We start from the raw sequence: 18,475 nt of genomic DNA, 5'->3' as shown, positions 1-18,475 counted from the left end.
GAGGGGAGGGGAGGGGAGGGGAGAATACCCCAAAACATGCTTCTATTACTTTATCTTATTTTAGATTAAGGTATAAAGGAATGCAGAAAGTTAAAGGATCAAAGAAATCCTGCCTAATCAATTTTTACTGCTGTAACATCTAGACATACTGCACTTTGAACTATGTGATGTTGTTGTTGGTATGAACATAAGACAGAATGCTCTGTGCAACCACTGGGAGTTGTGACCGCAGTGACCTCGAGTCCCAGTACAAAAGGGTGGCACCAAACATACATTTTGCGTCAATCGCCATCATTACCTTCAGCCTCATAAGGCTAAAAGGGTGCATGAATGCACTGACTTCATAGCAGTGTTTGCACTGATACCTCCTTTATCTTCTTGACTTAGCCAAGTCTTTCTCATTCGCACCTGAGGACCTCCAGACCAAACGAAAAATCATCTTCCCCTCCTCCAAACCCATGCATGACTCTATTATCCAAACTCATTTGGCCCACAGCGTGTTTTCACTCTGAACACAATATTATGCTAAAGTTATGCATAGAAAGATGTCACACTATCAGAGAGAAGACCTCTTGCCTCCACGTGTGATACCTGATGTCTCAACTAAACAAGAAAGAAATATCTCTCACCTGGCATAGAAATCTTTGGGGGGAACAACTTCCTGAAAGAACTGTAGCTGGTACAGATAAAGTCCAATCAAGTGTCCCGCACTGAATATAGCCATTAATACACACAGACAGCTGAATATCAGCGGATCAAACACTTGGCAACAGGACCACCATGTGCACAGCCCCAGAAACACAAAGAAATACACAGCTGAGGTCAAAGATGGCACCATCATACCTGTGAAAACAAACACAGAGGGCAATGGAAAACTCTGAAAAATATGTTGCTAATATTATTGTCTAGCAAGAATTTTACTAAACAATTTAATCTAAGTTGTTCTTATTACTATTTGTACTTAATAATAATAGATTGCTATTAGCCACAAGACTAGATGATAAGAAGATCCTTTTTTTGTTCAATTCATTTATGCCATACCTTAAGACTTTGCACATAACCACTCTCCATATCTTTCCTCTCAGATAAACTCTTCTCTGAGATTTGCACAAGTATTTCATAAAGCATGGGGAAAAAAAAAAGACTGCAAGGACAGTGCCTGAGAGCATTGGTCATGTTTCTAATATACCAGACTTTAGAATGTACATTATTCATTTTATTCAGTGAACTTTTAATCATTGACAATTTCTAAAAGAACGTAGATATGCTGAAAAGAAAAGGTATCTAGAGAATAATCAGCAAATGTTTGACTTCTTTTCCATTTTAATTCATACAAATTTGTACTTTACACATGGTAAGGATCCTGCTGTCTTTTACATCTACACTGTTTTCCCCCTCGCGTATGTAACAGAGTATTCCAATTGGAAAAATGGCTAAGCTGGCACTTTCTGGGTAGCCCACAAAAATGAGTGAGGAGCAAGAAAGGTGTCCATTCCTGAAAGTAGAAAACAGGAGACAACGTGCATAAGGCTAAAGAGGCAACACTAAAACAAGAGCACTCAAGCTGACAGATCCAGGTTGTGCCATGTGTCTAAAAGCCACTGTCTTGCCAGACAGACCTGCAGGTGCTGGGATCGCTGGGCTGAGCTCAGGCTCCTCAGACAGCCCTGAAAGAAGACCTCAAAAGACAGGAGACTTTGCATGGTATTTTAGCAGCAGAAATTGCCCTAAACTGAGGGAGACAGCTACTTGATGTTGGGTAAGAGAGCTAATGCTATATAGATAACATATGGACTCCTATCCACAGTAGTTTTGCATGCATTTCACTAGAACATCTATTTACATAGCATTTCAGAGCAAGTCTCTAGCCGAGATGTGTTCCAGCTAGTGTTTCATCTAGTGTTTCCATGGGCTCATGGATTTAAAGTGAAGGAATGACAGGAATCACTTACTCTGCCTGTCTGCATAATACAGGCCATAAAACTTCCCCCCGGAATTTCTGCCTCAAGTCTGTAACTACTTCTTTCTTCTTTTAAAGGGATACTTTTTCTTTATTTAGGCCCTTTGAGGGAAGGAGAATAAGCTATATCCACAAACAAATTTTTTATATGGACAATTACCCTGGCTGTGAAAAAAAAAATCAAAATATACTTCAGGCATCAGTTTGCCTAAGCTTATCATTTAACTACAGAATCACTTCCTAACTTCTACTACATGAGAAGATGAAAGGTCTGCTACAAAAATGTAGGCTCTTTGTACATTTGTCAGTACTTTCACGCTTTAGCAAATCACCATTTATCCTTTTTTCCCCCTTCTTTTTGGGAGAGGCAAAAAGGAAGTATTTAGCTAATTAAGCTTGAAGCCTCTCACTGGAATAAAGTCTGTAAAGACCTCACATCACTTCAGTAAGTCTCCTCTGGACACCTCCCACTTCTCACCATATTTGGGGATCATGCAGACAAGATAATAAATGACACTCATAAGAAAATGCCAGCTATCACATCTGTGACACTTATTCTCCATGGGTTGTGTTTGCCCATGCAGCCTCAGAACGGCAAAGAAACATCTATTGGTCTGTAACAGTTAGCCATGTTTCTCTCTTCCACCAAGTTTATTCCCCATTGCGATCCATGTAACCTTTTTTTTTTCCTTAGATTTATGACTTTGAATTATTCTATAGGTAAATCAGTTAGATAAGCTTACCTTATTAAGAAAGCCATAGTAGATCTGTCTCCATTATTCAACATCAACATGTTTTTATACTACTGTTTTATACTTTATATATTTTATACTCCTTAAAGTATACAGCTTTATGTATACTTACAATTTTATGCAAGGACTCCATTCAAGTATCATCCCAGTAGACAAACAACTGCAAAAAACTGCTAATTTACAATTCAGTAATCCAATTTTAAATCATAACCTACAGTCTTTGGTGTAATTCCTCTTTGTATGTAGCTGAATACTGTATACAACTAAATTGAATGTCTTCTTACAGTCTCATAACAGCTGGCTATATCATATCAAGCTACTTCCCCAAACATGAAAATCACAGCAAAAGCCAACATGAAGTCTGTTTATCAGTTCTGTTATGCATTGCATAGCTTAGCTGTTGATCCTTTCTCTTCCTTTTATTTTTTAGGCATTTTTTAGTTCCTTTTTATACTAGGAAGTGGCAGGATCCAATCTACGAATTCACAGTATCCTCACTTACAGCATGTAACCATTTATTATTTCATTACAGCAGTAACTGTGAAAACCATATACAGAATGATAGGATCTTCTAGTATTAGTACAAAAAAAATTAAGCAACTCAGCATATTTCAATGCCTGCCAAAAAGTTAATTTAAATAAAATCAGCAGCAATTTCTTTCCCTTTAAAAATTTCCATTGTTATTCCCACAGGTGCCAAAGTGCTGAAAACTCATTTGTTAAATGCATAATCTAATGGGCTCTGGAGGAAATTATTCAAAAGCACCAACCTGTTGAACCAAGTAAAACTGTAACAATAACTTTTCCAGTGGTGGCTATAATGTTGCCAATAAACTCCTTCAGTTTGGATGCTAGGGAGGCGATTCTACGCAACAGTTTTAATTTTGTGGTTTCCTCAAATTCTGCTTCACCACAGTCTTCATCATCCAAGTCTTCTTCATACATCAATGCATCATCTGGCTCCATCTTTTCTCTTACAGCCTGAAGGGGAAAATAATAAAAGAAACAAAAGGAGAATGCAGGAGAGAGAGAGAGAGAGAGAGAGAGAGAGAGAGAGAGAGAGAGAGAGAGAGAGAGAAAAGAAGGATTTGAAATTAACCACCATCAATAGTAATGAAGTCTTCTTGTATCTTTGACTATATGCTATGAAAGATGTACTGGAACTGGAGTGGTGCCTGGCCAGCTCCCACTTCTGATCTGTCTCAGGAAGAGAAAGGTCCTAAGAAAGGTCTCTGATAAAAGATTTCCTACATGTAGCGCAGCAGGTTATTCTAACAAACAGCTTGTATTTTCATTTCTATATGAAGTTTTGTTTGCTAAACGCTCTTTCCATCTTGCTGTTTATAATCTGATAAACTTCTCTTTGGAGTTCATAGCTTTGAGAATAAGCTTCTGACTCCAACCAGTAGTGCCTTCTTGGTTGAAGCCATTAATGAATCTCACTCTTCAAACCCTTCCCCACGCCGCCTTTCTGAGCCGTGGCCCGAGACAGGGGAATTGCGGTTGAAATAAACAGGGAGATACCTCATAGGTGACTGATGAGTGGGTTAGGAAAGAAAAAAATACGCACATCACAGGTCCCAGGAAGGGATGAGAAATTGTGAGGCTGCCGAATGGGAAAAGGAGAAAAAGTGAGCAAGAGTGAAGTAGTGAAAGCTGGAATGATTTGCAACAATTGAACAGGGCAAAGGAGACCTGGTGGCTAAGAACTACTACTACTAATGGGAAAAGGAAAAGAAGAAAGCAGGAAAAGGCCTCTCGTTGTTGAACAGTTTATCAGGATTTGACAGAGGCCTTCACCATAAAGTCTCCCTAGTATCTTGGAGGCTTGAAGATACCAATAGCTATCAAGTGGTGCTGATTCAATCACCAACGCATTGTGGGAACCACCAGCACTAGCACGGAGACACAGTTTACGGAAAAAAATAGTCATTTACAGACATGGAGAGGCATTATTGTTGTTGTTGTTATTTCATGTAACAGTTTAGAGCCAGGTTCACACTTTGTGCAACATACTTCTTTGGCACTAATATAAACTTATATTAGTAACATTCTGGCCGAGCAGCATCTCTGCCCGTGAAAGACAGAAAGAGCCCCTACTGTCATTTTTCATTAAAATAGCAATTCCATATTTATCGGTACTTCTTATTTAAAAAAATATGCATTGACAGAAAAGACTGCAGTAGGAATGGTTGAACTATTAACCTCCTTAACTCAACCAAATTCTCCAATACTATTTATTAGAATGGATTCCCAAGTGAAACAAAATTCCCTGTGAGCTCCTTCATTTTACCTCCAACTTTCACCTCTCACTTCAGAGCATTAACATCATCAATGAAAGCCCAGAGGAAGCCTGCCTGTTCTCAAGAGTATCTATTTTACAGACCATGAAATGTGCATTAAAGATTGATCTGGGAAATCTACCTTTCTCTTGGATATATTCAACTATCTCATAAAGGACATCTCTTACAAGTGGAGTACATCATACTACCACATCAATCTCTTTGCTACTGTCACCATTCACTTACAGAGCTCTCAGCAAATGAGCTATTAGTTCCTGATGCGAAGCACTGCAGAGGAGACAGCAGTGCAAACGCTCAACTACTACATTTCACAGCACCAGCACCAAGGTGATTTCTGTCTGTTCATCATTGCAGCTCATTTCTAATAATTTCTATTTTCTTCAATATCCAGAAACAGTGCTGAGACTAAACTAAATGACATGTAATCTATGTTCTCACTTCCAACACGGACGTATTGGTAAGAAAGACACAAAAAGGGCAAAAGTACCGACAGATCCTGCCTGTGCTGTAATTACTAGACAAACTTGCTCCTCATTCAGTCCTCCTGAGCCCAATTCTGCTCCTCCTGGATAGGCCCTAGTGATCTATACCTTTAATTTAGTATGAACAGTCAACAGAGAAAACTTCAACAGCTTTTATATCCCAAGCCCAAGGAGAATCAGTGAGAGCTACAAGACACAGTATCCTAATGTGGCCTGTAGACCAGTCAAAGAGAATCTTGTTTCTCCAGCTACTGCTTTCAATTTTCTGAAGACATTAAGCATTAAAAAGCAGAATTGCTTACAAAGACAGGAGAGGAATAATTTCAAACTAAGTATTATAGGGAAGACTATTCATATACATACATGTATGAATATCATGAATCTGTCTTAAAGATGAAGACAGGATACATAAATTTGTCATAGACTAGGGCGAACACGATTTCTGTATAAGTTGCTGAGATAGTATTTAACTGTGCTTATGTGGGAACAGGAAATCTAAATCTGAAGAGCCACAAAAGAAAATGCAAAGATGTTATCCATATGGAAGCAGAAAATCACCCTTAGGGGAAATACAGCAAAGCTAAAACAGTTTATACTGTTAGATATGAATTAGGAGAATATGAAAATGAAAAAAAAAAGAAGACAAATTATAAAAAGAGGGAAGCCAAAACAAGAAAAACATGTAAGAACAGCCCCGTGAGAGATGGGACTTAAATCATTTTCTCTCTCTTCCCTCCTTCTCACCTTTCTCCCTCACTTCAGGTGCCAAACGCCTGGTTTTGCATCTTGTTCTCATCTAAATGGTTCTTTGGATTCTCCTGCCATTATACTTAGGATCTGTATTTTTTAACTTTGCGACTCAAATGAAGCTTCCTTCACTGATTTTAAAGACCTTTAGGCTACATTTTTTTTTCATAACAGCTCAGTGTTAATAAACTGGTACTGACTTCTGTGTGACTATATGGCCAAGCAGAAGAGCTAGGAAAAGTGTTTCACTGGACCGCAATACTGATGAGATGATCAACAATTTCTGTGAATCTTGGCTTACATGTTAAGCATAGCTAAAATACTGGAAATCAATGGAGTTACAAAAGGAGTTAGCTTTCCCTCATATGAAATTATTCTCATTTTTATTTAGATATCAAAAATGAATTCCAAGTTCAAAAAAAAAAAAAAAATTATGACCTTAGAAACACTTAACAGAAAAGGCAGAGCATTCTATTTCTGGTATTACTGACATTGTCAGCTTTTGTGAGGAAAATCACAGCATTTGACTGTCAGGAAGTATGGAACTGACTCCCCACATTTTCCTTCTAGAACTGCAAAGCTCTCTGTTTCTAGCTGGGGGTCATGAACTGCTGTCTTCAGGTAAAGAGAATTTAGCAATGAGAAACCTTCTGATCACCAATAAGCACTGTAATCTGCAGTCCCAGAATTTTTTCCGGATCAGAAACCTGAATTATGAATGATATGGCTGTGCAGAGGCTCTCAGGTTTCAGTGACAAAGCCTTTGCACAAGAAACTCCCTGGAAGAGCTGAGTTCTTTTCTGCAGCTCTCACTTCCCTATCCGTAGTTGCTTTCAAATACAACAGCTTATCGTTAGCGTTCTTCCCTCTATGCCCTGAGGATTTTATTCTCGCTCTAGTCAATAATTATTTCAGCAAAAAGTCTATGAGAACTAAGCCACTACAGATTTGCCTTTTTTTTATACAAACATATCCATTTGCAAATCTGTAGCCCAGGTAAAGTTCGTCATCTGAAAGGCAAAGAGAGAGAGCTGGCTCTAGCAAAGGACAAATATCCTATTTCTCCACTCTCAGATTCACCACCAATGAATTACAGAATCACAGAATGTTTAAGGTTGGGAGGGACCTCTAGAGATCATCTAGTCCAACCTTCCTGCTCCAGCAGGGACACCCAGAGCACAGGGCACAGGGCGGCATTCAGGCGGGTTTGGAAGATCTCCAGAGAAGGAGACTCCACAACCTCCCTGGGCAGCCTGTGCCAGGGCTCTGGCACCCTCCCAGGAAAGAAGTTCCTCCTCACATGGAGATGGAACTGCCTGTGTACCCATATCTCAGGTAATTGTATTACCTGAGATAGCTTTCTAGATTTGAACACTGAAAACACCAAATTGCTGCAAACAATGAACAGTTTTTACATCCAGCACAGTGATAATGTGCCTGTTGTTTTAACACTTTTTGCTGAATAAATAGCTATGGAAGCAGGTGCTCATCACAGAGTACCAGAGCCGCAGGCAGACTGTTTCGCAAAGCTCTTTTTACTGCGTGGATTAGGCTAAAACTACAAACCCCGGCTATATAGGCTGGAGTTAGAAAAATACTCTTACATCCATAATAAATTACTTATTATGCAATTACAGAATCCCTGTGGATGCTGATCAAATCACATAAACTCCACCATTCAAGGAGTCCGGCGCATTCGCAAAGTCATAAACATGTGTTTCCATGACCTCTGCTCCCGCAAGCAGGGCCCCAAGCCTCACTATAAACAGATGAAATGCAGTTTAGGTTTTTCAGCAACCCTGCGGGAGTCCCACGAGCATTTATCGTGCTGCACTTCTCTAAGCTGCCAGACTGAGACAGAGTGCAGGCAAGGAAACAGCATGGTCTCTGTGGCAGCTATGGAGCCACAACCGCAGCCAGGGCCAGAATGTCCATTAGCTACTTTGGGGGCTGCTTTGTGAACATCCAACTTTAAAATGTTTCATCTGGTACAGTATAAACACTGCTGTTCAGAGATATCCTCTAGTCCCACAGATGTATTTACTAACAGGAAGCCTTAAAAAACTCAGTCTTGCTTCATCAATTTGTCTTGTACCTGTGCTCAGTGCTCCTACGTCTGAAAACACAAACCTGCTTGCTGGCTTTACAATTCTAGAAAATAAATGAATGCAACTCTTCAAAAATTCAAACTGTGAGAGCAGCAAGATTTTACTAACCCTTGCGGATACAAACAAGGATATGTAGGTCTTAGCACAGCCCCAACTCCAGTGCCTGCCGCTGCGCTGCATAAATTATCAGGACCTCCTGAGCCTCTGCTGCTTAGCTCACAGGGTAAGTTCCCATGGGAGTTCAGGTGCTTCCTCCCTCCAGTTGGCTCATAAATGCTGTACAAATAGCCTCTTTTGCAGTATTTTGACATTTCCTCCCAGCCAGAACCAGGAAACGGAGAGGAGTAAGAGAATGAAAAATAAGCCTGAGAAAAAGATAGAGCTATATGAACTGAGAAAGCTTTTAAAAAGAACATTCTGCTTCAAGAATTTTTTACAATGTCCAAACAACCCTGCTTTGCCAGCTCAGTTTTCAAGCTATCTTTTACTATGTCGGCATTAAAAGGGTTATAAAAAGACGCAAGGCTGAGCCCCATTATCCAATTTGATGTTTAGATGATATTTGGTGTTTTCAAAGCATCCAGACTGCAGGCAGTTCAGACAACTTTTAGAAATCTGCAGTCTACACAACACTCACTGAGTAGCTTGAGTGGAAGGCCCTGAACAAACCAAATGTGAGATAATTATAATGAGCTTGCAGTGGCAAGAGTTGAATGAATGGATTTTGGTAGGTGCAAAACTAAAAAGATAGATTCCAGAAGTTAATCACTATTCTAAAGTATACAGAACACATCTGAAACACTGAAAATAAAAATTCTATATTAACTTTAAGCAAGGCTATACATTTTAAGGAAGAATTCTATCATTGATAGATCTGAAGTGTGCTAAAGCTTGGGTTAATGTCTGTGTGCTATAACATGATTTTAGAGGGATGCTCCATCAAAAACAGCCTTCTATGCTTTTGCAGTGCTTGATAGTAATGAATGACATATATTTATATAGTAAAATTTCCTAGGGAAAGAGTTATTCATTGCATTACTGGAAGTACATAGGCACAGAAGCATTCTGAGATATAGAGAAAAAAAAAAGGATAAAATAAAGATGAGCACAGTTCTGAAATAGGATAACAGGAAGGTAACTCATTAAATCCTGTATACAATAGATATTGTACTGCAAAGGGCCAAAGATTATTTCACTTCCCAAGGTACTGCACCTGAGCAAACATCAAGTGATTTCAGCACAAGACTCTCTTGGCAAATATGGAAATAGAGTTTCACATCTTGACTTCAAAAGGCTGTCAGGCATATAAGCCAAATGTGAAAGAGAAGAGAACTCACAAGCAGAGTCTGGTGGTTTGGCCTGAGATGATTAAACATGGTTTTTTAGTGAAAAGGAAACAAGAAGACTCGGGATATGACTACAAGGCACGATTCAGCACAAACTCTAAATGAGCTAGTGCAGATATGTGAAACGGCATAGCGCCCATATGGAGTAACTCCTGGATGGAGAAATACACACATTGTACCATTATCCATCTTCCTGAGAAGCAGGATAAATAGCCCAACTGGAGTGCTGGTGTTTGGCTCTACTGCCTCAGCTCATTCAGGAGTAGCTTAGGTCCTGTACTTCTGCAGGACCACTGTGTAAAGCCACAGATTACTGGGATGAGTGGGAAAAGGAAAAAACTAATTTACCAGAAGATTACAAATTGCATGATTTCTTTTGTATTTCAAAACAAATTTGAAAGAAATGGTTTTTTTTTCTTCAAATTACCAGAGAAATTAATGCTGAAACAGGAAAGAGTATATTGAAGCAAAAGAATGCAAGAACTAAAAAATGGCTATGAAATAGCTATGAAGCACACTGGAAATTAGAGGAATGGTAAAATTACACAGCAGAGTCCTATCGGGAGCAATGAGAAGAGGACAAGTCTCTGTTTCAAGACAGTGTTTCCTATCTTCCAAAAGGAATTGTATGATAGAGTTGCCCGCAATAACAGGCAATAGCTATATTCATTGACCCAACACACTTCTTGTACTGTGTTATTAATAACTTGGCTGCTGAAAGGAAATATTACTCCAGTATTTTTCTCCGCTGGTAAACAACACTGTATCTCAAAATTTTGAATGGAGGACTGTTAGAAGAACAAACCAGTAAGAACAGGGAAGAACTGCCACAAAAAACCAAAAAAACAAACAAAAAATCACCATCTATTTAACATGTTTCTAACAAAATCAGGACAGGTGCCAGCGGAAGTTTCAGAATGAACATGCTATTAGCATTTGGCAATTCATGATTTATGACACTATGCAACGTCATGCATCTGAAGTACAGCTGTATGATTATGGATTTGTGTTAAGACTCATCCAAGGACATGTGTATCTAACAGAGAAGCTAATATAACTTGTAAGCATTTTACCCCTGATCAGATAAGAAAAATCAGAAAATTTACAGAGGAAGACAGCTGGGAAAGATCTGAAAAACTTCACTATTATAAACACTGCAAGCAAACTCAAAAAAGAACTTCACCTACTCCTTTTAGACCATAGAAACAAGATGTTAAATCCTATACCACATTCAAATCCTACTAAAACTGTCACATTTTAACCAGTTCTTCAGAAGTCAAAACCAAAGAAATATTCATGACCATGAATATTTGGTCATGAAGGCAAATGGTCATGGTGAACCAATGCTATGCTAAAGGGATTCTAATGAAAAGAGAAAAAAAGGAAAAAAGAAGGAAAAGGGAAAGGGAAAGGGAAAGGGAAAGGGAAAGGGAAAGGGAAAGGNAAAGGGAAAGGGAAAGGGAAAGGGAAAGGGAAAGGGAAAGGGAAAGGGAAAGGGAAAGGGAAAGGGAAAGGGAAAGGGAAAGGGAAAGGGAGGTAATGAAGAAAAAGGAGTCAGCATCAAGAAGCTCAAAGAAAACAGCAAGTTCATTTCCTAAGAAATGCTCTTTCCTTCTTTATCACCTGTAGCACTTTTCATGATAATCAACTTGTTCATTTGCTACCTGTGAAGAGAAGCAAATGGTGAAGAAGCAAATCTCATACCTGGGAAGAAGATGCCAGAGATTTCTACACTGCTAGGAATTAATCAGGCTAGTTGAGTGTTAGATACTAGTAGAATAAAATTAAATGAACATATCCATTCCAAGCTCTAAGGAAAATGGGATGCTCATCTAAACAATGTCATAGGTATCACTGTAGATAGCTCAAAGAAGATCTCTGCAGCTGCAAGCAAGAGATTTAGCAAGGCATTAGCGACTACAAACAAAAGGATATCAAATATTTCTCAGAACTGTCCTCTAGTTTGGATGAATTCTCCATAGGATAAAGGTATCAAGATAAGTGATACTAATGGATTCACCCAACACAACAATCTCTGAATCTAACAAATAATGACATAATTCCTTCATTGAAATCCTGCTATAAAATCATAAAGCCTTCTCTCAGATGCTAAGGCATTGATATTCACTCTAGCTTATTAAGATATTACAGCACTGTAGCTGTAGTTCTTAAAAGGTAATGAAAACGACCAAAGAAATGCAAAAAAGAATAGGGACTACAAATCTTTAATAAGACAAATATGCATGGCTGTAAATGCATTAGATTTCCCTTAGAGCATCTTGTCTTGTTTTATAACATGTAGAACAAGTGGCCTTCCATAAAATTAAAGAGTGTTAAATTCAAAATAGTTCCACTTATTAAATTGTGGAAGCCCTTGCTCTGTGACACCACTGAAGCCAAGAAATTAACAAGGCTTTAAAAGGCAGTGGATAATTATATGTTTAACAAGATTATCCAGAGTAGCTATAATTAACAACAACATTTTTGGAAGGGATATGAAACCATATGTTTCAGGATTAAAACCAGCTAAGAGAGATGAGGATAAACGCAAATGTTGAGATGGGGGAATAGGGTTATTGCCTCCTGCCTATTGTGGTTGTTCTCCAGGTACCATCTCCTTTAAGTTTCTAGTCTAAGTGGATCTCCAGGCCAATGGCAACTTCTAGTCTTGGAATCCCTTGTACAAGGGACGTCTCTCCCAGCATTCTCAGAGTTGAGCTGTTCAGTACTGTTTATACTGCCATCACACTTGGAGACCTGGATCGAAAGATGGTTCTTGGTGTACTCAGAGGTCAGGGGAGGTACAGGAAGAAACAGGTCTGGTCTCTCAGTTTACAATTCATATAGATCGACAAAGTCAGGAGACCAAGCACCATGATTGTTCCTCTTTGCCAAGGAGAGAGAATCTGAGAAGCATGAAGTAATAGGATTGAGGACAAAAAACACGCTTATGGCTGAAGTGAGAACCAACCCAACCCTCCTGAATTAAGTCCAATTTCCTGACCCCAAGCCATGCCTTCCTCACATTTTTCCCAATCTTCAGTTTATCTTAAACCAACTTCCTCCCTTCCTCCCTTCCTCCCTTCCTCCCTCTCTTCCTCTCTTCCTTCCTCTCTTCCTTCCTCTCCTCCTTCCTCTCTTCCTTCCTCTCTTCTTCTCTTCCTTTCTTCCCTTCCTCTCTTCCTTTTCCTTTCCTTTCCTTTCCTTTCCCTCCCCCTCTCGAGATCCCAAATAAATCTCTGTCTTCCAGAGAAAAGAGGTGGAGGCTCTAAAGATTATGGAGCAAAGTACAGACTCTGTAGATTGCTCTCTGAAAGAATGTGGATGAGAAACAAGCTTGAATGGGTAAGGCGACAAGTGCTGTGGGAGGAACTTGCATTGAAGACTACAACTGTATATTCCAATTAAGATCAACACCTCTTGTAACGTTTAAGTTATGCAATCTCACAAGGATTTTTTTTCACTATCACTTACAATATTAGACATTTCATTTGCAGTCTAGAGAAAAAGCTACTTCCTTTCTAATACCTATCAGACTGTATATATTGCATCTGCATTTTGGCATATAAAACCACCATCTGCACCAAATCAAAAATGACATATTTTCAGCTGCAGCTAGGAGTTAACTGTCTTTCTTATTTTCTTCCACCTTTCACACCTTGTGACTGGTATTGTGCTTTTCAGCATTTGCAATTTGGGCCAGTCTCCAGCTGAATTCACCTGCTTTAAATTTTCTGAGCCCTAATAAAAAAGGCCTGCAGACACATTTGCTCCAAGTGTGCAACCATTTAGGGGTGGTAATGAGTTGGACTGCAGCCTGATATCTGGCAGACCTTCCTACTTCATGACTCACTGTTAATTAAAACCACACTCTTTGCTTATTCCTGGGATAGCATTACTTACAAATAATTGAGAGTCTCTTACCACCTTGTAATCTCCTCCCTCCGGTTCTGCTCTTTCAGATAGACTTTTCCTGATGAGATGTTTCCCTTAAAGTTGGATGCAGTGTAATGAAGGAGGACATCCACTTTATAAAGAATGCTCTTGAACCTGCTACCTTTCTTCATTTTGAGTGCTAGCTTAATCCATGAACGGTGCATCAATATTACTCTCCAGTTGGTTTCTAGAGGCTGCTGCCATGACAGGATAGAGCACATGATAGAGTGTGACAGGTTGCTACTCAACTCGGGCATTTTTCAGCATGCCCAGATAACAACTGAGACAACTGAAAACTCATAGACTGAACTAGAGTTTTGTGAAGGTCATTTTTAAAAAATATCACAACAATTATATGACCTTTTTTTCTTAATGTGAATTAGGACAGGAGTACCTATGGTATATATTTTTTAAGTTAACCTTTTTCCATAGTATTTTATGCTCTGAAGCAGCACTATCTGAGAATTGTTCTTTGTAAACAGTTTTATGCAAAAACATAAAAGTCCAATACAAGTTCCTCTGCTTTTGCATGCTAGACACAATGCAGACTTTTGATTTACAGAGACATCTGCGGCCCAACCGTCTAGTATCCTAGCCCTGTTGAGATCAGCTGACACTTTCTTAAGAAAACTTCATGCCACGAATCTCTGATGAGTGGAAGTAGTGACTGCTAGCAAAGGCTCTTCAACTCCGGTATTTGCTGCAGCTTTGGCCTAATGCAGCAGGGCACCAAGTTCAATACTTCACAGAATCACAGAATGGTTCAGGTTGGAAGGGACCTCTAGAGATCATCTAGTCCAACCTCCCTGCTCTAGCAGGCACACCCAGAGCACAGGGCACAGGGCGGCATCCAGGTGGGTTTGGAAGATCTCCAGAGAAAGAGACTCCACAGCCTCCCTGGGCAGCCTGTGCCAGGGCTCTGTCACCCTCACAGTGAAGAAGTTCCTCCTCACATGCAGATAGAACTTCATGTGTTTCACCTTGTAACCATTGCCCCTTGTTCTGTCACTGGCCACTACCAAGAAGAATTTGGCCCCCTCCTCCCTGCATTTTCCTCCTACAGGTATTTATACATATTGGTCAGATCTCCTCTCAGTCTTCTCCTCTCTAGGCTAAATACACCCAGCTCAGACTTTCTTCATAAGATAGATGGTCCAGTCCCTTTGTCACTCTACGCCAGATATTCTCTAGAAGCTCCACGTCCCTCTTATACTGGGGAGCCCAGAACTGCCCCCAATACTCCAGGTGCGGCCTCACCAGAGCTGAGTAGAGGGGCAGAATCACCTCCCCTGACCTGCTGGCAACACTCCTCCTGATGCAGCCAGGATCCCATTGGCCTTCTTGGCCACGAGGGCACACTGCTGACTCATGGGTAACTTGGTGTCAACCAGGACTCCCAGGTCCTTCTCCATGGAGCTGCTCTCCAGCAGGTCGAGCCCTAATCTGTACAGGTGTCTGTGGTTATTCCTCCCCAGGTGCAGGACTCTGCATTTGTCCTTGTTACTTCTCCCGGAGTGCTTGTTTACAGGGTAGTTACTGCTGCAGCCCACTTCATGCTTTCAAATTCAGTGGAGCTGCAGCATCAGTACAAACGCAGACAGTCAGAAGGAGTCTGTGGCAATGTATGGACGCAGACATCAGTCAGCTAGCGCAGAGGTCAAAGAACTGATTGCTTTTGTATTTTTCCCTTTCTCAAAGAAAAGAAGGAAAGAAGAATTGAAGAATATCACATAAAGCCTACAAAGTCTGCACCCTTTTTAGACCATGCAAATATTTCTTCACACTCAAGCCACTCACATGCTTTACATACACACTATCTTACTTGCAGCCAGTCCTGCCAAGTACATATTCCTAGCAGATTTAGCTGCTTCTGCAGCTTCCTCCTAACTAGCACAAAGGACTCCAAGATGTTGTGTCCTGACACCTACAAAGAGACGGCTGACGTTTGGAGAAATTCATTTAATGGATATCTAATTTTCCACTCTGCAGTCCACTCCATCTTTAAAATTCAGATTTAAATGGAAGCTCTGGTTAAGAAACAATTTGTAATTGATCATTATGTTAATATGAAATGGTTTGGAAAATCAGTCCTGCATTGACCACTTTTCATATTCTGCTTCCCTCCCTCCTCCCCCTACCCTCCCTTAGCAAAGGAAAGCACAATAAAATTTTTCCCACTTTAGATTCAACTAGTATAATTGCCTGAAAGCAAATTTACTCTTAATATATTCACTGCTCATGAAATCATCTCAAGATACAACTCAAATGGGAACGTCAAAGCTCTCTATTAGTTAAAAGCTGATAGAAACGTGCATTTGATACCATTTCCTCATTTTCAAATTGCATGTTGTACTGCGCTGCATCCTCAGTTATTGGCTTCTGAACAATGTTGCGGCAGACGAGCCATATTGCCAGACTTGCAATGAACATCCCAATATCTGGTACAAATAGTCTGATCACGTTGCCAGCATCAGCCCCTTTCACACTGTATGGGATGAACAACAAAGAAACATTTGTTACTTCTAAAGTCATTTTCACTGGGAACTGAAAGTTGTAAAACAAGAAAATAACATAAACAATCCAATAGTGAGGAAAAAAGGGAAACATGAAAAAGAGGCAGAATCTTTAGTCAGGCAGTGAGCTGTGCTCCCCAGCGCATCAAAATACATGTTTATTCAACGGCAGCTCAAATAGTGATATTTTAGTGACATTTAACATTTAATTAACCCAATTCTGAAATGATTTTGTGTAGAACCACAAAATGGTCACAGGAATGACCTTCAAATGCAAAAAGAAGGGCTTCAGCTGAGTTCCTAGAAGACACATCTGTGTAAATCACAATTCCCTTACTGAGATTCCTTGTAAAGACAATAGCCTACAGCTCAACCAAGGAAGTCAAGCACAGACAGCTTGGCATTCATGTCACCCCCGAGAGATGGGCTCTCTTGTCCCCTAGTCACTCCTGGCATACAGAGGAATAAGCAGGTGCACCCCTGGTCCAATGCTGTGCCCACTCCATGCAGCTTGAACTGCCTCTTCTTCTGTCCAGTCACCTTCAAAAGCCTTGGACTGACTTGCAAGAAAAGCAAGTGTCTTTAGAGAAGTGTAACATTTTAATAATATATTTTATTCAACTATATCTCTTAAATATCTTTTGAAATTTAAATACCAGTTAAAGAGAAAGTGTGAGGTCCTGCCACAGGCCAACTTCCCCTCTCAAAGCATTTTAAGGCTGGCTGAATTGTATGTGGAGAAGAAACTGCTCAGCTCTGCTGCACAGACTGAATTGTTTAGGCTGGGAAACACGACCGTATGGTTTTGCATGTGGTATCTGAATTCATTTCACTGTTAAAGTGGTGAGCATAGATTCAGATATAGTGGCACAAGTAATGGCTTATTAAGCTGTCTGCTGGTCTGGGATAAAACAAAATAGTCTCCAACGTGATTAGGATATGACTGCTAGCAGGCATCTTGTCCAAGAACAGATCCGACATTTCTCATTTTGCCACCACTGCTGCTGACCCGGATTTTCCACTGCTGCACCTCTCGCAAAATAAAATATGTTCAAATAAAATGAAAATAAGGTAAGTGATATAAGGCAAGTGTAGTTTTAACAACTGAAGAGCTACAAATGCTTTTGTCACGGGGACACAGTGACCAGCACGCTGCAGGACACCACTCTATATGTAGCATGAGTGTGAAATATACCCAGAAGTAGTATTGCGTTGGCTCAAAAGAGAAAGTTCAGGATCTAATTCTTTTTCATCCCATTCTCAGACACAGGCACCAATTAAACTGATGAAGTGCTTCCTAACGAAATAATGAAAGCAAGTTGTTTTTCTTTTTTTTTTTTAGAACTGTGGTTCCTTGAAAAGCAAAAAGAAAGAAAAGGCACTCATGCAAACCAGGCAAGTTCCTCCTCCAATTATCTTTGCTGTTACAGATTAACCTGAAAAAGTCATGCAGCTGACTAGCTTAAAAATGTTTTGCTAAGGGCCTCAAAGAGTGCTGAAGGAGAGAAAAAATGTAAGCCATTGAAAGGCTTGTAAAAGTGTAAGGTGGTTATGTCACTGGGAGACTGCTTGCATGTTCCTCTACTGGCTGCTCAAGGAAAGCATATGGTACAGTCAATCTCTATATGACAGTACAGCTAATCTGTTGAATGTCACAGAAAATAACGTCTTGATGTGTACCACTTCATTCTGCAATATTGTACCTCTTACTGTCACAAGTTCAGCTAGTCAAGCACTGAATTCTTGACAGAAGATAGTGAAAAGTATCTGTATAATAAGCCTTGTTCATGACAATGCAAAAATCATAAAATTACTGTGAAATTAATTTCTTTTATTTTCCCGATGGTTATGTTGAAGTCTATTAAAGCCGAGTTTTTTTGGGTTTTTTTTTGTTTGTTTGTTTGTTTTTAAATACCTTCTCAGTCAAGTCTGACACTCTGATTCTAGAAGATCTACTTAGACATTTTTATTAGAAAGACTTTAAAAAAAAAATCCAGTGTTCAAGTAAGCAGAACATAAATTTGCTAGTCTCATTTTGAAAAACGGTTTGGTTTACATCTATGTAACACTTCTGTAACTGGTATTTTTTCTGCGCACAGGCATGGAGCCCTATCTATCTCGAACGACTTTTGCATCACATCTGAGCTTAGAGCACAGGCGTATTCAACCACCCTCATACAAACAAATTAAAAAGGTGTCAGCCTTCAAAGGCCAACTCCTTCCTGGCACTGCATTCCTGTGGCACCGTGTCTGCTCTTGTGCACCCCATCCTGGAGAGCAGCATGGAGATCATACAAGCTCTTCATGTGCTGCTGCTCACATTGCTGC

General features: G+C 39.9%; 1 protein-coding gene across 2 annotated transcripts in view; it reads right to left on the bottom strand.

Annotated features, from left to right (window-relative positions):
• PIEZO2 (piezo type mechanosensitive ion channel component 2) overlaps nt 1-18,475 on the bottom strand; it is a 230,616-nt gene that overhangs the window by 111,408 nt on the left and 100,733 nt on the right. For both annotated transcript variants that reach the window (XM_026033864.1, XM_026033865.1), the window contains exons 4-6: nt 15,957-16,119; nt 3,483-3,693; nt 630-843 (exon numbers count right to left, since the gene is read on the bottom strand). In XM_026033864.1, the coding sequence (XP_025889649.1) occupies nt 630-843; nt 3,483-3,693; nt 15,957-16,119 (588 nt within the window). The remainder of the gene's footprint in view (nt 1-629; nt 844-3,482; nt 3,694-15,956; nt 16,120-18,475) is intronic.

Source organism: Nothoprocta perdicaria, unplaced genomic scaffold (genome assembly GCF_003342845.1).
Source record: "Nothoprocta perdicaria isolate Ctin4 unplaced genomic scaffold, notPer1 scaffold_134, whole genome shotgun sequence".
NCBI classification, from domain to species: Eukaryota; Metazoa; Chordata; class Aves; order Tinamiformes; family Tinamidae; genus Nothoprocta; species Nothoprocta perdicaria.
The sequence above is the reverse complement of the archived record's forward strand: the minus strand, read 5'-3'. Positions and strand labels throughout refer to the sequence as shown.